We start from the raw sequence: 21,666 nt of genomic DNA, 5'->3' as shown, positions 1-21,666 counted from the left end.
CAATGGTTGAACCTTCTTTTTTTCCTCAAGACTAATTACTTCTAGTAATTTGGTAATCATTGCCTCCAAGGCCTGTTTAAGCCACCCCCCCCACCCAACACTTTTTTTTTTCATGTATTTTTTTTCAAAAAGTATAAATTTTCACAAAAAAAAAAAGAGTAGTTCTTCTTCTTCTTCTTTTTTTTTTTAAACAAAAATATTAATAAATAACACAAAATACAAAATACTTACCTAAACAAAAGATACACCCAAAACAAATTATTGAAAATTATTGGGAACTTTTGGGCAGCATAGATAATTGAAAAAAGTTTGGTGGCCAAAAATCAAGTTTAAGAATTATTTTAGTTACTGTTTTACTCTCTTGTTGCTTTATGGGCAGTAGTAATTATATTTTTCTCTTTTTTGCATAAATACATTAAATCCGCACCGACTATGCAGTATAGAGCCAGGGACACCCACATGACCCTGTTCTTTTCACAACTGTTTCTAGCCCTCAAAAAGAGAAATATTATGAAAAGAAAAATAAATTAATTGTAATTTATCTCTCTTTTGCCGATTTCTGGGCACTTGGTACCTTCCCTTCCTCAATATATAGACCCTAGAGCTCCTCTCCTGCTCCCACTCCATACTCTCTCTTTCTCTCCAAGCCTCTCTTCCACTATTATCTTAGTGGGTTTATCAGAAATTTTAACTGATAAATCATACCAACATTGCCATTTTTCTTCTATTTAATCCACATTTCTGTGGGGGGGGGCTAGCGAAGAGTTAAAGGGTTTGTCTGTTTTTTGTTTGTTTTTGTTTTAGAAGCTTGGAAAAAGAAAAAGGAAAATTCTCAGATCAGAGTGTTTCTGCATTTGTGTTTGTGTTGTGGTATTGTCAAAATGAAGATTTTAATGCTTCTGCTTATTGGGCTTCCTTTTGCTTTGGCTGGCCATGACTATGGCCAAGCTCTAAGCAAAAGCATTCTCTTCTTTGAAGCTCAGAGATCTGGTTTCCTTCCCCACAACCAGAGAGTCACATGGAGAGCTGATTCTGGTTTGCATGATGGCAAGACTAGTGGGGTGAGTTAATATTTCATTATTTGATTCCTGTTGTTGAAACTTGAAAATATGGGTTAATAAATTGTTGCAATATGTTTGAAAATATGCAGGTGGATCTGGTGGGAGGGTACTATGATGCAGGGGACAATGTGAAGTTTGGGCTTCCCATGGCATTCACCATAACAATGATGTCATGGAGCATAATCGAGTATGGGAAGCAAATTGCTGCCGGCGGTGAGCTTGGCCATGCCATGGATGCTGTGAAATGGGGCACCGACTACCTCATTAAAGCTCACCCTGAACCTGATGTTCTCTATGGAGAGGTACCTGTACCTCTCACTTTTCAACTCCATAGCTTTATAGCCTTTATTCTCTTCCAACGGTCCATCTTACCCCTCCTTTTGTAGCTTTCATTTCTTAAATATTATATGTATTATTTTGATTAATCTTTAACATAAGTAACAATTTAAAAAAATGTGTCCAAAATTTTACGAATTGGGCTTCAACCCATTTCCTGAGAGTGATTTTTGAGTATAAAAACGGAATAATTTCTTAGTTTTATTGACGGCTTGACATGTGGGTCCTGATTAGGTGGGAGATGGGAACAGTGACCACTACTGCTGGCAAAGGCCGGAGGACATGACCACCGACCGCCGAGCCTACAAGATCGACCCGAGCAACCCCGGGTCGGATCTCGCTGGAGAGACCGCCGCCGCCATGGCCGCCGCCTCCGTCGTCTTCCGCTACTCCAACCCCGCCTACGCCAACGAGCTCATCACCCACGCCCAGCAGGTTTCAACCATTCTCTTACTATTCTCTTTGAAAGCCTTCTCCGTAGTTTTTAATCACAAAAAAAACACAAAAATGGTTGAAAGAACATAAAGAGAAGTACTTCCAAACTGTGGGACCACTCCGCGGTGTGTGCGGCGCGTGTTAGCCAGATGTGGTGGGGTATCGTCGGCTGAAATGACGGGGTTCAGTTTCAGCCTTTCCGCCTGACCGGCGGTTCGCGCACGATAGCATGCCGCTCGGAGTTAATTAGGGAGTTACGCTGGTCGCTGAGCAATGGGCATCTTTTTTGTCAGAGTGGCCAGCGTTAGAAATTACCGCGGCATTTATTGCACGTTCTGACAATCACCCAGCTTTTACTGTCGTTTGTTTTAAACTAAATTTCAAAATTAGTTAGTTGGTTGGGATTTAATGTTATTTAAATTTTTTTAAATAATAATAATATAATTTGTACCATTAGATCTATGAAATATATTTTTTTTAAAGAATTTATATTAAAAGCACTAACATTTTCCAACCCAAATTATATATAGGATGACTTAATGGATAGATGTACATGTTTTTTATATTAATATTAATAAATAATTACCATGGGATATTTAAGACTATGAATTTAAGTAGTTTTTAAATAAAAATAAGATTTTGGGTCGGATATTGTTGCTTTCATCACACATCATGAATATAGTACATGACCTTTTCAATGGACGGCAAAAGGAAGTTGCAAAGATTTGGACTACTTATTAATATTCATATTCGTTTCCTATTTGTGACTATTCTTTGATACCCTCTTTTTTATACAACTTGTGAAAAGATAAAAGAAATTTCTTTTTATTTTATTTTTTGAGAAAAAAGAAATAAAATTAGTAGAAGTGAGAAGTAATAAATAGGGATAGATTTATAAACCCTATGTGCGATCTACTTGTCCCAAAGATGAGATGAGCGTTGAAGAGGGGACTTAATTATTTTAGGAGAAACTGGACCTACCCGAAGCGATGTCGTTTTTTCAATTAATAGTGGGTAAAAAAATTTCGGCGCACAATATGGATCGTGAGGGGACAGTTTTTCCCGTCTATCACGGGTACTGTCTGCTTGCCGTACGGATCTTTCGTACTCAGATCTCAACCGTCCACATGTAAGGAAAGTGCGAAAGAAATTGTCTTGTCACGTGTACACTGTCGGTGCACACGTTCCTAATCCCCAAACTACCCTTTTACTTTTGGTGATATTACATGTGCACTTTCCTAAATCCTAATTTTCAAAGGTGGTTCCTTTTTTTGGTTTTCAGCTGTTCGATTTTGCGGACAAATACAGAGGCAAATATGACGGCAGCATTAGCGTGGCCCAGAAGTACTACCACTCTGTCAGTGGCTACAATGTAAGTTGACAACTCTTTTTAACAACAATAATAAATAATAAAGAAAGAGATTTCCGACAATAAATATAAGAATTTTTATGGGATTGACTTTTCTGAACAAGTTTCGAACGGCTCACTTATCTTTTTGGGTGAGTCTTATAAAAATTCTATTGTATTTATTAGCCGGATTAGAAATTCTATCATATTTGGTCGGATTACAAATTGTTGGAGATGGAGCTCCCAATAAGAGTGTATTGAGGGTGTGGTGGTATATGTTTTTCATTGAATTTATGTTGTTGGGTGTGTGCAGGACGAGTTGCTTTGGGCTGCTGCATGGTTGTACCAGGCTACTAACAACCAGTACTACTTGAGCTACCTCGGCAACAATGGTGACTCCCTTGGGGGAACCGGATGGGGCATGACTGAGTTTGGTTGGGATGTCAAGTATGCTGGTGTGCAGACACTTGTAGCCAAGGTATTGCTCCATCAAACTCAACTTTTACTTGCTCATTTTGCTTTTAGACTATGTTGCATTCCAATATTGAATTACTAAATTACAGTCTCGTTTCACAACGCTTTTTAGAGAGTGTATTTTTTGCTTTTTAGTTAAAGAAATGTTCGGTTGTGACGTAAATGTGAAAGTAGTTTTGAATGTTTTATTACTATTTTGTAATTTGAGTTGTTTATTGATGTTTTTGCTTCTTCGCTAAAAATTATAAAGCTCAACCAAAAAACATTGTCAAAGGAGACCGTTATATTTGAGATTTCATGCGATGTGCATTTGTGAAGTCTTTTGAGTGCTATGTTTATTAAAATTTTTGTTTTCTGTTCTTAAAACCGAAAAAAAAGAAAAAAAGAAAAAAAAACCTTTACAATCAACTCAAAATACAAAACATTCTTAAAAACACAAAATAGTTTTTACCTTTTACGGCATTAGAACACATTTTCTAGTGGTTAACTTGTTATGGGAGTCCATTTTCTAACAATTTGTTTGTCAAAAACCTCAATCATGCAACTAACGCTTGTTTGTGTGAATGATTTTTTAGCAAATTGCAAAGTTGTGAAGTTGTTGAGTGGGGAGGCAACTAACTTTTTTTTGTTGCAGTTCTTAATGCAAGGCAAAGCTGGTCGCTATGCACCAGTGTTTGAGAAGTACCAGCAGAAGGCAGAGTACTTCATGTGCTCTTGCATTGGAAAGGGCACCCGTAATATTCAGAAGACTCCTGGTGGCCTTATCTTCCGCCAGAGGTGGAACAACATGCAGTTTGTCACAAGTGCCTCCTTCCTAGCCACTGTCTACTCTGACTATCTTTCTTCTGCTGGAAAAAACATCAAGTGTGCTTCTGGCAATGTCTCCCCAACTGAGCTTCTCTCCTTTGCCAAATCACAGGTAATGCAATCAATCAAATCTTCTTCTCATTAAGGCAGCTGTTCTGATGCAAATTCTACAACTTATCTTATGTTAATGCAATGTTGAAACTCCCAGGTTGACTATCTTCTCGGGGACAATCCAAGAGCCACAAGTTACATGGTGGGATATGGTAACAACTTCCCGCGACAAGTTCACCACAGGGCTTCCTCGATTGTTTCCATTAAGGTTGACAAATCATTTGTCAGCTGCCGAGGGGGTTATGCCACTTGGTTCAGCAGTAAAGGAAGCGATCCCAATGTCCTTGTTGGCGCCGTTGTTGGTGGACCTGATGCCTATGACAACTTTGCTGATCAAAGAGACAATTATGAGCAAACTGAGCCTGCTACCTACAACAACGCTCCTCTTTTTGGCATGCTGGCACGATTAAGTGGCGGCCACAGCGGGTATAACCAGCTCCTTCCAGGTAATTAAATACACTATACCATGATCGTCGATTTTCTAAATTTCTCACCTTAATCCCATTGAGTTAATTATCATTAATAATGATTTCTGATGGACAAATTTTTCTTTCAGTGACTCCTCCAGCAACTAAACCTGTTGTTACCAAACCAAGTCCTGCGACTCAACCTAAACCGACTCCAGGTATCCCTTGGCGCCTCTTTTGCATGCATCTCTCTCTACATAATTTGAAGTATCTGTGATACACTCACGGGCCATGGACTTTACCAAATTGTTTTTGGGGCAAGCTTTAGTTCTTGTTAAAATGGACATTTGAAAATGAAGTCTAACCGAGGGACATGTTTTGCAGCATCTTCTTCTGGCCCAATTGCCATAGAACAGAAGCTGACATCTTCATGGAATGACAAGGGAAAAACTTACTACAGATATTCCACAATTGTCACTAACAAGTCTTCTAAGACTCTAAATTATCTCAATCTTTCAATATCAAAGCTTTATGGTCCATTGTGGGGCCTCACAAAGTCCGGTGATTCATATGCTTTTCCATCATGGCTCAACTCCTTGCCTGCCGGAAAGAGTCTCGAGTTCGTGTACATCCATTCTGCTTCACCGGCAGACGTCTCGGTCTCAAGCTACACTTTGGCCTAAGAAAGGAAGAAACCAAGTCAGGTTACCACAAAGGGAGGCTCACACAGTTTCTGGGGTAGTAATTTAAGAATTGTGCAGTTATACAAAATGCAGTCCAGAAAAAGTCTTTTTTTTTTTTTTTCCTTTTCAAACTTTTCTTCTTTACTTGTTGATTTGGGATCTTATTAGGGTTTTTAGATGAAAGTAGGTAAAAATAAGGCTGAAGGTTGGAGGAAGAAAGGTGTGAAGAGACGGTTTAAAATGTGTGCTCATCCTCTTTCTCCTCCACTTCATTACTTATAGAGTGATTTGGGAGAGGGGCAGTGAGAGAGTGAAGATTGAGAAGTGCAGAAAATGACTTCTCATCATATTTCAGTGAGTCTTTTTCTTTCTTTGTACTTCAAAGAAGCTTTCGGTGTTACCTTTTTTTGTTGTTGTGATGTTGTAAGCTTTGCAACATTTGTTGTTTGCCATATGAATATAGTTTGAGTAATGACATTATCTCTGTTTGCTTCTTATCTAGTTCAGAAATTATACGAACTTTGGTGTATGAATCTAGCTTCTTAGATTTCCTATGGAGTTGATGAATTTATCAATTCATTATTTTCTATTTTGCACATGGTGCAACGCCCCGGCTTTTCTATAAGTCATATAGAGGAATAACTCGTATTCTATGTGGCGCTATTACTTTTCTTTCCACACTTGTAGTGGAAGATTTTAAGTAAAAAAATTATTTTTCTTTTTTAAATTTCAAACTCACTTTCACAATTGACATAATATACCATAAATCTAGAGGGAATAACATTATAAAAACATATAACTTAATATCGTTACATAACCTTACATTACAATTGTCTTTGTACGTTTCTAAAGTGCTTCAGAAGGCATTTACGTACACTAAGAGCCTGTTTGGAATTGTGTTTGAGAAATAAAGTTTTGAAGTCAAAAAGAGTTTTTGGGCAAAAGCTTCATTTTTAAGCTTTTGCCAAAAGTGCGTTTTGTCTCTTTATATGCTTTTTGGATCCTCAAAAACACTTTTAATTTTTTTACCAAACGAGTACTTTTTTCTTTAAACGGGTTTTTTGAGAGTTAAAAGCACTTTTAAACCCATCAAACGCAATCCCAAATAGGCTCTAAGAGCTTGTTTGGGATTGCGTTTGAGAAATAGAGATTTTAAGTTAAAAAGAGCTTTGGGGGCAAAAGCTTCATTTTTAAGCTTTTGCCAAAAGTGCGTTTTGACAATTTTTAGGCTTTTTGCACCCTTAAAAGCACTTTTAATTTTTTTTTTCTCCAAACGGACTTTTTGAGTGTTAAAAACACTTTTAGGTCATTCAAACGCAATTCCAAATATGCTCTGTGACTACATTGACAACAAGTAGCTCATCAAAAGTTTAGGCCTTTCACTAATCAAGTAATGCTACGAGTTTCTCTTATATCTCTAAGAATAATGTGGCTCTTAAAATTACTATTGGGCTTGTGATTGATCACAATTAGATTTTGATCAAATGGTGATTTTAAAAGTCACCTCATTTTTGAAGTGACACAATATCAACTTCTAGAATTACTTTTGCCAACCTCATGGAAAGAGTTGGCTCAACAATATAAGCATAAAATTGTTCTTTAATTATATAGAAACTAATAAAAATATAAAGAGATTGAGGAAAAAGATGAAACAGATAGAGATTAAGCTAGTTCTACTTATATCCTACATCCACACGGTAAAGCCTTACATAAGGTACATTTTTCTTAATATTTGATTTGAATTTATATGTGATTTGAATAATTTTAAATACAAATGTATCTCTTAAATCAGGGTTAAAAACTATCATCTAAATCCATTGATTTAGGAAATATAAATCAATATTTATCACATAGAATTTATATCCTTAATATGTCCCCGCAAGATGAATGGTCCGTTAGCGGTCGTTGATATTGAACATCAAATGATTGAAGAAAGTCTACTGTGGCCTGAAGTGGAAACTTAGACTTCGGTGATTGTGGCCGACATCAGCTATTATGGCCGGGACTTGAAAATTGACACATTTTAGCCAGCTACTATGGCCGAAATTTGGACAACAACTTCTTTAGCTCGCATCGGCTTTTAGGGCTGGAATGAATGGGCCTAAAATAGAACACCATCAAGACTTCTTTCTACCTAAAGAAGACATACTTTGACTACCGGCAAGGCCCTTTCACCATTAAAAAAAAAAAAAAAAAAAAAACAATTTTTTTTTTTTTTTTGGAAAAGTCCACAGACCCCCCTCAAACTACCACCCAATTGACAATGTCCCCTTCCAAACTTTAAATTGCGACAATGTACCCCCCAAACTACTAAAACATTGTCAATGTCACTCTCATTGACGAAACTACTCTTAGTAAAATAAAAAAAATAAAATTTCTGGAAAAACCTTAAATAATAAAAAAAATCTTTTTATTAGAAAAAAAAATTTTAAAAATTTCGTTTTTTTTTTTTTAATAAAAATTGAAAAATTTTTCGTCTGTGGCCTGAAGTGGAACATCAGCTCCTATGACCGAAACTTAGACTTCGGCGATTGTGGTTGACATAAGCTATTATGGCCGGGACTTGAAAATTGACACATTTTAGCCAGCTACTATGGCCGAAATTTGGACAACAACTTCTTTAGCTCGCATCGGCTTTTAGGGCTGGAATGAATGGGCCTAAAATAGAACACCATCAAGACTTCTTTTTACCTAAAGAAGACATACTTTGACCACCGGCAAGGCCCTTTCACCATTTAAAAAAAAAAGAAAAGAAAAAAATTGTTTTTTTTTTTGGGGAAAGTCCACAGACCCCCCCTCAAACTACCACCCAATTGATAATGTTCCCAAACTTTAAATTCGACGAAATGTACCTCCCAAACTACCAAAACATTGTCAATGTCCCCCTCATTGACGAAACTACCCTTAGTAAAATTAAAAAAAAAAAACTCAAATTTCTGGAAAAACCTAAAATAAAAAAAAAATCTTTTTATTAGAAAGAAAAATTTAAAAAATTTCGTTTTTTGTTTTTTTTTTTTTTTAATAAAAATTGAAAAATTTTCGTTTGTTTTTTTGTTTTTTTTCAAAAAAATGTTTTCTTTTATAATTTTTAAATAAAAATTTCCGTTTTTTAAAAAATAAAAAATATTTTCGTTTAAAAATAAATAAAATTTTCGTTTTTTTTAAAACATATTTTAAAAAAAAATCTAAAAAAATAAAAATTCATTTTTTTTAAAAATAAAAATTTCGGTTTTTAAAAAAATCGTTTAAAAATTAAAATTTTCGTTTTAATTAAAATTTGTTTGTTTGTTTGTTTTTATTTTTTTTATTTTTTTATGAATTTTTAGGGGTATTTTTGTTATATTGATAAATATATAGGGGCATTTTGATCTTTTTGCTAGCTTTGGGGGGATATTGACAATGTTTTAGTAGTTTGAGGGGTACATTGTCGCAATTGAAAGTTTGAGGGGTACATTGTCAATTGGGTGGTAGTTTGAGGGGGGTATGTTGACTTTACTTTTTTTTTTTTTTGTTTGGACAAGGACTACATAGTAACCAAACAGAGGCAGTGCTCCTCAAAACCAAGCAACTGCTCGAGTCCCTTCAAAAAACACGACCATGGCACACACTTCAGCGCCGGCGGCTGCAGTGATGGAGAGGAGGCAAGGTGAGTCCGGCAATGTGGATTTGATTCTGTGAGGTTGTTGTTATGTAGATTTTTTTTTTTTTTTCATTGCGAATGAATTTATTTTTGATGCTAATGTAATTATTTAATTTGCAGGAGTAAATTAATTCGCCTATGTGTTTATAATTGGTGTTCACCATAACAAGTTTAATATAATATAATTTTAGAACATTACAGAGATAGAAAAATAGAGAGAGAAAGAGCGAGAAAAGAATAAAATATTTTTACAAAATACTACAGTTGCTAGTTTCATTTGGAGATTAACTATTACAAACTCTAAAATTACTGCAGCAATGGCTAGTCTAATGTGAATTGAATTTAAGGGTTTTAGCTAAATTTAGGGTAGCTAGTCCAATGAAAATACTCTTTAACATTTCCGGCTTCTATGCCATACTTTTTATTCTCCTGTTTTAATGAGTGGCAGTGAGTTCACAAGGAGATTAGAAGTCTGTTTTCGGCAGTCACAGCTTCAAGATGGGCTCCAAAAACACCCAAGAGATGGATCATCTGCTGCATTGAATTTTATGATTCAAAATCACTAAAACTTATCCAAACTTTCTTGGCTAGGATTGCTGCTGCATCTGCAGCACAACCGCCATTGACCTCTTCTTGATTTGGCTATTGAGACAAATGTGCAACTATTTTAGTGCACACTACTGTCTATCAATAGATATATTTAGTTTACTGAATCATTTTGACACCTCAGCATTTAAAAGAAACTTGCAGCAATAATTTATGTTACAAACAATTTCAATTACCTAACTATTTATGTGGAATGGTAAATCTGCTGAACACATACACTTGTACCTTCAATGCAGATGCAGACAGAGAAGTAAACAATCACTGCAATAATGACCTTGGAAGATCTAAGTTAGGGAAAAGAAAGAACTTCCTAACACTGCTAACTATTAGTGCTTCTGTCACTGGATTAAGCTCTACATAGCACATATACTCTGGTTCTCCATTGAGTCGCTAAAAAGCATAGTCATGCTACGAAATCCCGACAAACTTGACAAGCATGCTATAAAGAAGAGTACTAAACCTATAAGATCTGAAATATTATTGATAATGCTCAAGTACCATTTAACGTGGCTTTCATTGATATTTATAGAATTACAAGAAGTCTAGATAATCATGTACAGAAGGATAACAATATATTAGGATATACATTGCATGAGAACTCTTATCTCTTATCTAAGTGTTTGTTCTCATCTTGTATTGTGGAGTCCTTTTCACACCTCTTCTCTTGATCACTCTTATTAGGTGGCCCTGCAAGCTCAACGGGGGTGAACAAACGTTGAGCTTGGTAATGAAATAGTGAAACCGTGTTGACACAATAGGTTTTGTGAGGACATCAGCAAGCTGGTCTTTGCTAAGAACAAAATGAATTTGAATTGTCTTGTTAGCTACTCGATCTTGTACAAAGTGAAAATTAATTTTCACGAGCATGAAACACAAGATTGACCGAGAGATAGGTTGCATCAATATTATCATACCTAGGGGTGAAAAGGCAGTTGCAGTTAGTGGCTAAAACCACTAACCGCAATTGCCTAGGCGGTTAGTAAATTTTACTAACCGCCTTTGCTAACCGGTTAGCGGTTAACCGAATCAGACTAACCGCTTTTTTTTTTGGGCCTTTTATTGGGCTTTTTTTGGGCCAATTTTGTTATGGTTTTGGGCCAAATTTGGGCCGGTTTTGTTCCAGTTTTGGGCTCAATTTAGATGTTTTTTTGCTCACTTTATTTTTTATTTATATTTATTTTTTCCTTTTCATGGCCATTTTAGCATTAAAAATTGCTATATACCAAAATTCTTCTTTCTTTTTTATTTTTTATTTTATTTTTTTATTTTTTTATTTTTTATTTTTTAAGATAATGATACAGATCTACACAACATATAATACAAAATTATAACAAAATCTTCACTTCACTTTAGTGTTGTACACAACATACAAATAAAACATAAAAAAGTTCATAAACTCACATTCAACATTTTCACAAAAAAATTCAACCATGAGTTCCACAAACAGAGCAGCCTCAAATAAGGAAAAAAAAAGTATAATTATGGATCACTTCTGTTGCATGCCATCCTCGGCTTCCTTGGTTTGAAACTGAAACAGAAAAATATAACACTAATCAGAGTTCTCTTTACAGGAGGAAAAAACATAGATCCAATAGAACACGGATATGTTAAGAAATGATCAAATATGACTTGACCCATTGCTCAATGGGTCAAGTCCCAAACCCTCAAATACAACATATAGTTCAACATTCATGCATCAATTGCAAGAATCATCAAGAAATTTCGGGGATATATATTTCGAATTTGTGAAAAAAAATCCAAAATCTGATTGGGGTGAAATTTGGGCCCACATGGGATGAAATGTAACTCTATGATATTCATAAACAATCATAATGTACCCCTACATGCTAATCATGTGCAGATTTAAACAGAAATCCAAGAAATTAAAGAAATCCCAAAATAAAAAACCTACTATTTGAAATATTGAAATAAATTCCAAACGGTGAGAAATCATTCTTACCTCATTTAATCGGTGAAAATGATCTCAAATCTTCAACAAAGATGGCCAAAATCCTTGTTCAAATCGTCCTGGAAATAAAATACCTAAAAACATGAGAAATCTATTTATACCTAAAAATAAAATACCTAAAAGAGGAGACGGCAGCAAAAGAGTGAGAGGACAGGCCGGCGAAGGAGGCTGAGAGTAAGAGGAGAGGGGGGCGATGTAGTTGAGAGTGAGAGCCTAAGAAGAGAGAGCTGAGTGTAACAGGAAAGTTACTGCCAAACCAGAATTAGAAAGGAAAATGAAAGAGAAAGAGTGTAAGTAAGAGACTTTGAGAGAGAAATGGATGACTTCTTCTTATTGAACAACTTGGCCAATTCGAGATGGCTAATCTCCATACAATGTTTGTACACTTCTGCCAAAAGATACCCCTTCTTGCACTTAACCAGCCTTATATAAGCTTAGCAGTCAAGGCAATTAGGCTTACAATTGTTTACAACTAACTGTAACAACTTTTGCAACTAACTACCAACAACTACTATAACAGCTTCTATTATACACATGCTGCAATGCCTCCTAACAAAATTAACTGTCATGCTCCTGCTGCCTTTCCCCTCAGCTTCCCAACTCTTATGCAACAGCTTCTCATTTCTTCACGTGACACTGAGAATGAGGAAGAGGCTGCAGAGATGAAAGGAAGGGAGGAAGTGGCGTGAGTGTGAGTGATTTTCCTTTTGGTTAGGGTTAGGATGAGATGAAAATATAAAAATATAAAACCTAAACAAAAATAGCCGATGGGAGGATCAAACCTGGGATACCATGGTGGAAGAGCAGAATAATTACCACTATATATATATATATATATATATATATATATATATATATATATATATATATATATATATATATATTTGTTTCCGTGAGATCATTTGGACAACCTGCCCAATCTGCATTTGAGTAGGCTTGAATGGTGGAAGAGGAAGTGCATTTCAGCAAGAGACCATGTGTTATGGTGTGCTTGAGATACCTTAAGATATGCTTTACAGCTTGCCAATGCTGTTTTGTAGGGCGATGCATAAATTGGCATATACGATTGACGGAGAAGGCCAAATCCGGTCGTATTAGAGATAAGTATTGAAGTGAGCCAACTGTATTGCGATAAAGAGACAGATCTTCCATTGGATCACCAATGAAAGCCGATAGTGCAATAGAAGATGAGATGGGAAATGAAATTGGCCTAGCTTCATGCATATTTGTTCGTCTCAATAAGTCTTCTATATATCGGCGTTGGGAGAGAAGAAGCCCGGAATTAAGGTGTTTAACTTCTATCCCAAGAAAATAGTGAAGCTTGCAAAGATCCTTCACTGCGAAGTCCATGCGAAGGAGTTGCAGTAATTCTGAAATTGCCGAAGGTTGAGCTGCTGTGATAATTATATCATCTACATAGATGAGAATGAAAACAGTGACAATGTTAGACTTAAACAAAAAAAGAGACGAATCGGTAGCATTTTGGTAAAAGTAATTCTGGGACACCACCACACAACTTGTCATTTCCAAAGATTGAAATAGCACTTACATTCGAAAAAGTCCCTTCACTTGGCACTTTTCCCTCGAGATTATTATGAGAAAGATTGAGATGCTTAAGTGACAATAACTTGCCAAGAAATTCAAGAATCTGTCTTGACAAGTTATTGTGAGAAAGATCAATTTCTTCTAAACCTCTTAGTGTCTTTAAAGATGTAGGAATTACTCCTTCAAAGGAATTATCCTCCAAATGCAAACTCACCAAACGAGTACAACTACCAAGGGAAGTAGGAATTTCTCCAGTTAATCTATTCTTTGAGAGATCTAACTTCACAAGATTTTTTGAGTTACTCACTTCAAATGGTAGTGTTCTTGTCAGAAAAATTATGAGATGTGTTCAAAGAAATCGAAAGGGAAGAAAGACCAATAACCTCTTTTGGTATGGTATCATTGAGATTGTTACTAAAAAGGGTTAGACGAAGCAAATTTCGGCAGTTTCCTAGGCTTGGGGGTATACTTCCTTCAAATCTGTTTTCATGCATAAAGAGCACTGTCAATTTAGTTAAGCTACCTAAGGAGGAAGGGATCGGCTCTAAAAAATTGTTATTGTTCAAACCTAGTATCCCTAACTGCAGGAGCTTTCCAAGAGCATCCGGGAGATGACCACCCAAATAGTTATTTTCTAATCCCAGAGCATCCAAGTTAACAAGGTTCCCAATCGCAATGGGTATTCCTCCATGTATCATATTTCCACCCAAAGTAATACTATTCAGCTGGGAGGAAAGGTTGGCTATGGAGTTGGATAGTACTCCACCAAATTGATTATAACCAAGAGCCAAAACCCCCAAACTAGTACAGTTAGCCAAAAAATCGAGAAAATTCAGGCCACCAACTTTCCTATTTCCAAGTCTATTGCCTTGGAAATTAAGTCTAAACAAGTGACGTAATCTTCCTAGATTTTGAGGCACCGTCCCAGTGAGATCATTATGACCGAATTCAAGGGACCGAAGTCTAGAAGCATTTGACAATGACACGGGAATAGGTCCTGTGAAACTATTAAGACCACCGGCAAATGTTTCAAGGTTAGGAAGAGTAAAGCCAACATCTGGTGGAAAGCTTCCTTGTAGCTGGTTTTGAGTAACAGAGAACAAGTATATGGAAGATATATTATAAATCTGAGGAGGGATAGTACCAGATAGATTATTTGCACCAATGTGAAAAAATTTCAAGCTTGATAGATGGCCAAGGTCACTACGTATACACCCTTGTAGATTGTTCCGGAGAAGGGAAAGAACATACAACGAAGAAAAGTTCCCTATCCACGATGGGATACTTCCTGTAAGGTTGTTCATAGCAAGTTGCAGGAAAACCAACTTTGACAATGAACTAAACTGCTATGGAATCTGCCCAACTAGTTTGTTGTCAACAACATCAAGCACTCGAAGTTGTGTACAATGACTTAGATTACTTGGAAGGTTCCCACCAAAGGAATTGTGACTCAAGTGGGTCAAGTTGAGATCCTGCAGTAGTTTTCCCATTTCTTGAGGAATTTCCCCATAAATCTTGTTGTTTCGCAGGATGATTCCAGTAAGGTAAGTAAGATTTCCAATATGGAGCTAGCCAATCTTTGAGCTTCCAGGTTCAGAACCAAGACTCTTTTATCGGAGGGGGTGCATGTAACACCGAACCAGCTGCAGAAATGGGTGGAGTCATTCCACAAGCTCATGATTTGAAATGGGTCTTCACTAATCCGACTCTTGAAGTCAAGCAACGCCAAGCGATCATACTCATCTGCAAAAGCGGGAATTTTTACAGATTCCAAACTTGAGCTCATAAACAAAAGAAGAATCCCGTGGAAGAGTATGAATAATATACACTTGGAATGCAGACAAAAATGCTTCATCTGGTGGGAAATATAATTTGCTTCATATGAAAATATTGGAAAGTTCCAATGAGAGTTAAAATGAACTAAATTTTTGTGGGTCGATCTACTGGGATAGAAAATATAGCTAGAAGGCGTGGTTCAAACTTGTAGAACATATAGTTTGCTTGATGGACTGAGTTTCAATAAGGGGTATATATAGGCAATAAGGAAAAGCTTGAACAGCTCAAAGGTGTGTGGGCTGTGGAACGAGCGTGTGAGCACGAAGAACGAGGCTTTTCAAAATCAATCGAAGATTTAGTAATAAGAATAGAATCATCGTTGAAGTTGGGAAGGGATCATCAAAATATGTAAACTCCAAACAAGAATAGAATCATGTACATTGTCGTTCAATAAACTTGAAGGGGTGGGAAGGGAATCATCAATATGTAAACTCTAACATAAGATACCATTTTTCTAGTAAGCAAGAAGAATAAATTCATCATTTCAATTACAATATTCTTCCAGTTGTTATTGCAGGCCATCCAATGATATATGATTCATCACTGTATAAAATAGCAACCAAATGTCTTTTCAAAACAACAGATTGAAAAGAACATAATATCTATATTTATAAACAAATCAAATCGATGGCTTACTCCAAGCAAATGAACAATCACACCTACTCTCATCCTCCAGGCCCCCAACAAATGCTCTCCGAAATCAAATATATATATATTTTTTTTGATGAGCGTCATTTGTCTCACTCACCAAGACCGATCCTTCACACATACGAGACATAAAAAGCTGAGGATTGGTGAGAATATATTACTTGAACAAGAATTGGTTGACAAATTATCACGGAGAAGAGTCTACAGTCTACTGCTAGGCCCACATTCAAAGTCGGCCTAATCAAATTATTGCTATGAGTGTGAATATATAAATAATTCAATGTATGGGTAATTATCTTTTGAGTATAATGATTATTTCATTTTCATAGGGTTTGCTAGTAGGATTAATTTTATTTCTTTTTTATTTGTAAATCTATTTATAGACTCAATGAAATTCAATGAAGCATTTTAGATAATTTTTATCAAGTTCCCTATAATAAAGAACCTACACCAAATAATTCCTTTATGCACTTGAAATTCAAAGATAACGGTCTTAATTATATATTCGAGCAAATCTCTAATTTCAGTTTTTATTCTTAACCTGAATGACTTGGATAAGGATAACGGTTAATTAATTTATCGGCTTTCAAGGATAACTACCTTTTGTTACATATTTTTTTTTCTCCCTTTTTTTTTCTCTTTTTAAAAATATAAATATTAACATACAATATTACAACACAAAACGCTTAAAACTGTTTCCACTTTTTACATCATATCACAACAATTTTTTAAATAAAAAATCATTTAAAAAAACCACAAAAAACCCAATATTTTACAACCATATATATGTATGTTGATTACTTCCCTTATTAGTATGAATGTCACCAACTCATGGTTCCGTTGCAATGTCTTTATAAGCCCAAACACGATAAGTGATTTTAGGCATATATATTGGTAGCATTATTATGGTGAAATTTTGTGTATGGGTACGGGAATACATGATCGCTAAGATATAGTGTTCGAAATGACACTGAATTTATCGACTAATACATATTTACTACTATTTATTAATTTTGTAATCTTTTTTTTAAGAGAAACTTCACTTTACCCTTTTGAATTGTTATCATTTTTGCGAAGTCCCCCATAAAGTTCAATTTATTTCAATTTAGTGTATTCATTTTTGAATGGAATGTAATAAAGAGCCTTGAAAGAATAGAGTCTCACATCAGAGAAAAAAAAGAGGCTAACTTCATTGATTTAGGATATTCTGGGGCCGCCATACGTTCACTCCGACAACTAGTCAACATGTATTACTTTCTATACCTGATAGAATGAGTCACTTGTTCCAACATGTATGCTTTATTGTGTTGGATTAATTTAGCGATTTGGGATTATTAACAGGTTAAAAAAAAACTGGTTATAGTGGAATTCCAATATAACAATTGACTTTGTTTCCCAAAAAAAAAAAAAAAAAAAAATTAGCTAAATTTAAATGTGCTAATTTTCTAGGCATTTTTACTTATTATCGCTCATAAATCAAAATTATCAATGTTTAATATATATACACACACACACACACACACGTGTACATATATCGCCCTATATGCAAACACCAATAAATTTATCAGCGTATATAAAAGCCGAGAATTGTCTTCAAGATTTATCGGTGTATAAGTGGAGAATAACTTCTATGTGGTCTGTGCATAAAACAAGGGTTTTGTGCAAACCATTCATTGGTTGCCACATCAGCTAGAACACTCTAAGAAAAAATAAATACCCACACCTGATTATATTAGGTTTTATTAATTTTTTTTTTTAAAAAAAATGTAGTGGGTGGGATAGGGAGGTGGGGGCGGTTTGCCGCCACCTCCATTGGCCGGGGGTGGCCGCGAACAATCCCTTGTAACCTGGGGGTGGCTGTGAGCCTCCTCTGTGGCCTGGGGGGTAGCTGCGAGCCACCCTCTATGGCTTGGGGGGTGGCCTGCGAGCCACCCCTGCCACCCCAGGGGTGGCGCGTGGCCGCCCCAGGCCATCTGGGGTGGTAGCGCGGCCACCCCTAGGCTCTGAGGTAGCCGCGCGGCCACCTCAGTTGGCTTTTGGTGGCTGGGTGGTCCACGGGCCGCTCCTAGTCAGATTTTGGGGTAGTAGCACGCCACCCCACGGGCACCCATGCCGGCGGAGTGAGAGAGGGAGAGAGATCCGATTGGGCGGTGGGCGGTGGTTTGATTCGATCGGTGGCAGTTGGTGGAGGCTGGCGGCGGTTGACGGAGGCTGATGGTGGCTAAATGGCTATGTGGGGAATTAATCCTATACTTTGCAAACATGCTTTTTTTTTTTTTTGCAATTTTCTAAAATAGATGATGTGTCAGATGCTGAGTGATTTGCACAAAAGTTGGCTTTTGTGCAACGACCACAGAATAGCAACTCTCGTATAAATAATGCCACTAAAAGAACACCGAGAGAAAGTTAAAAAGTTTCTTAGCCTTCGCATTTACATCGAGAAAAATATGTCTCGACACTTGGTATGGGACCGTATAAATATACGCTGAGAAATGATTTTTTTTTTTAATAGTGCAAAATGGTATGATAACAATTGTCCCTGCAATAAAATCTAAAATTGAAACAATATAATCAGAGCAACTAAAAATACATCAATACAATTTCCAGTGTCCATAAAATCTATATCCAAATACCATTAAAAACCAACCTAAAGCAAATAATTTAGAATAGTAAATATAATAATAATAATGACTTTATCATAATTGAGATATATATGAGATTGATTAATAATAATAATATTTGTGTGATAATAATATAATAACAATATTATTTAATGATGATATATAATGTAATGTAAGTTTTAAGTGATAAAGAGATTAATTAATAGTAATGTTAGTGTGACAATCGATTAATAAATAGAATAGGTTAATGGAATTAGAATAAAGTTGAATAATAAGTTATAGTGTGGTAAATGATTAATGGTAATGATATATAAGTTGTGGTTAGAATAAAGAAAAGTAGTGTGGGGAATTAAAGAGAACAAAAAAGATAGAATTAATATGAGGTGGGGTAATATAGCAATTTATAAAAGATGGAGCTTTAAAATAAAAAGGAGATCTAACTAATGCCACGTGTTGGGCTACCATTGGCTATGTGCGAAGTTTGGTTTGGGGAGCCAAAGGCAGACAATATTTTGTGTCATTGAGGTGGGGTGTTACAAATGGTATCAGAGCGAATGATATCAAGTTCTTTAGGGAACTTATTACCATAGCAACTATTATATCATAAGCAGCTAGGTTCATAAAGTTGAGTCTAGTGTTAGTTTAAGAATAACACCAGAGCTATAGGAATTTTAAAAGCTTCAAGAAAATCTTATAAGTCGAAAATTTTATGAGATTATGATTGTGTTGATTGTGTGTGGTGCATCGTATATGTGCTATATGTGCATGTTTACAATATGACATTGCCAATGTGGCTTCTTCTACACTGACACGAGGCTCTTGCAGAGTGATGCCACGTTTGCTTTGTGGATCATATGAATTGATCTTTTTAGAGTCTAGTTCCTCTAGGATATAAGGTATGAAGTTGAGTTTTTACCCCAGCATAGAGTATGGTTCGTCTAGGAAGAGATGGAAGAGATGAGTTTTTATGCTGGGTAATCTAGATATCTAGTGGTGTAGTCTTTTCTTAAAGGTATAGCCAGTTTGTATTAAGTTACGAATGATGTAAAAGAGAATTCCTCGAGAGAGTAGTCTAACGATCATCTCTTTGGAAAATGACGAGGTATTCGGGGAAGGTATCAAAGAAGGCATGGATAGCAAATAGTGTGCTCAACTAAGCGAATGGGTTAGAAACTTCGTGGAGGTTGCACCAACCTTGTAGAGGATAGCAGTTTGGCTTGAAGAATTTAACCAATGTTCGTGTCCTACATTTGGGGATAACACGTGTCTCACTGAAGCAAAAGACTAGCTCGTGAATATTTTGAATTCTCTTCAATGTCGCGAATTGTCCGAAGGAGCAAGAAGCTAACTTCGCCACTTACGCACTAACAAGAGGAGCAAGGCTTTGGTGCCATCGCCAAAGGGAGTAGTTGACTGACAAATTGAGGCGCAAGGAAGCTATTACCCAAGCCAATTAACGGAAACGTTTCGCCGACAGTAATCGTTGATCTGTCAGACACTACCCGACTTGCTGACAACGGTACATGCGACTATTTGGGAAAGGCCAAAACATGCTATCTTTAAGTCCTTATTTACACATTCGAAGAAAAATAGATTGGTGGAACACATAGGGATGATGAATTAATTAGAGCACCCTAGTAATTATTTAAGTACGTATATGAACAATAAAAATAATTTTAGAATCCTAATAGAGAAAAATGTGGGTATGTATGAGGGTAGTGTTAAACTTTTTATATTTACTACCTATCTAGATTTTTAATGAATATAAAAGGGGTGTTAAAGTGACTATGAACTAGAGAAGTGTTAAAGCATCTTGTTTGAAAAAAATGACTATGAAGTAAATAGTTGATTTAAAGAAGTAGTTTTTATACAATGTGTTAAAGAATCATGTTTTGAATGACGATGTCGAAACAAATAGTTGGTTTAAGTATATTTCATAAAATGTGTTAAGCAACCTTGTTTTCAAAGTACGAGTTTAAGCAAATGAATTTTTCCAAGTATGAGATTTCTAATATGTTTTATGCTCTAAGAAACGGTGTTTGATACAAATGATTGTTAAAGCGAAAGAATTTTGAAGTGTGGAATTTCAATAATGTTTTGTGTTAAAGAATAGTGTTTGAATGGATGCATACATGAAAGAAGAGTTTATGATCATGCTGTGTAATAGTAACGTTTTGAGATCTATATGAGCATAGTAACTAAATAGGTGTGTACAAATTTCGAGGACGAAATTTAATAAGGATAGGAGGATGTAAGACCCGATAAAATAATTAAGCTTAATACTAGTAACCTCATAGTAATTTGAATTAATTAGTAGAATAAATAATGCATGGAATAATTTAGAATAATAAATATAATAATAATAATGACTTTATCATAATTGAGATATATATGAGATTGATTAATAATAATAATATTTGTGTGATAATAATATAATAACAATATTATTTAATGATGATATATTATATAATGTAAGTTTTAAGTGATAAATAGATTAACTAATAATAATTTTAGTGTGACAATCGATTAATAAATATAATAGGTTAATGGTATTAGAATAAAGTTTAATTATAAGTTATAGTGTAGTAAATGATTAAAGGTAATGATATATAAGTTGTGGTTAGAATAAATAAAAGTAATGTGGGGAATAAAAGAGAACAAAAAAGGTAGAATTAATATGAGGTGGGGTAGTATAGCAATTTATAAAAGATGGGGCTTTCAAATAAAAAGGAGATCAAACTAATGCCACGTGTCGGGCTACCATTAGCTATGTGGGAAGTCTGGTTTGGGGGAACCAAAAGTGGACAATATTGTGTGTCATTGAGGTGGGGTGTTACAAACGAAATAGGAAAAAATACACTTTACCCCCTCAAAGTTTGGGGCGATTTTCAATTCGACCTCCAATGTTTCAATTTTTGCAATGCACCCTCCCAAACTTGCAAATTTTTTTTCAATTCGACCAATATCATCCCAAAATTCCATATTGCCCCTAATTTATTTTTTTATTTTTTATAAAAATTTTTTTTAAAAAATATTCGAGGTGGCCATAGCCACCCCTTTTGGCCATCTGGCCATTTTCGCACCCCCCCCCCCAATTATTTATTTATTTATTTTTATAAAAAATAAAAAAAATAAAACA

At 35.5% G+C, this 21,666-nt stretch overlaps 1 protein-coding gene across 1 annotated transcript; it reads left to right on the top strand.

Moving 5' to 3' along the window:
• Positions 1–556: 556 nt before the first annotated feature.
• On the top strand, positions 557–6,146 carry LOC132174736 (endoglucanase 6-like). Its single transcript, XM_059586393.1, has 9 exons — positions 557–1,061; positions 1,151–1,363; positions 1,632–1,832; positions 3,115–3,204; positions 3,494–3,658; positions 4,289–4,573; positions 4,670–5,018; positions 5,129–5,197; positions 5,364–6,146. Exons 1-9 carry the CDS (start codon positions 882–884, stop codon positions 5,660–5,662), a joined length of 1,851 nt encoding a protein of 616 aa, XP_059442376.1. The 5' UTR covers positions 557–881; the 3' UTR covers positions 5,663–6,146.
• Positions 6,147–21,666: the final 15,520 nt, after the last annotated feature.

Source organism: Corylus avellana, chromosome ca3 (genome assembly GCF_901000735.1).
Source record: "Corylus avellana chromosome ca3, CavTom2PMs-1.0".
NCBI classification, from domain to species: Eukaryota; Viridiplantae; Streptophyta; class Magnoliopsida; order Fagales; family Betulaceae; genus Corylus; species Corylus avellana.
This window is presented reverse-complemented; position numbering and strand designations above follow the sequence as displayed.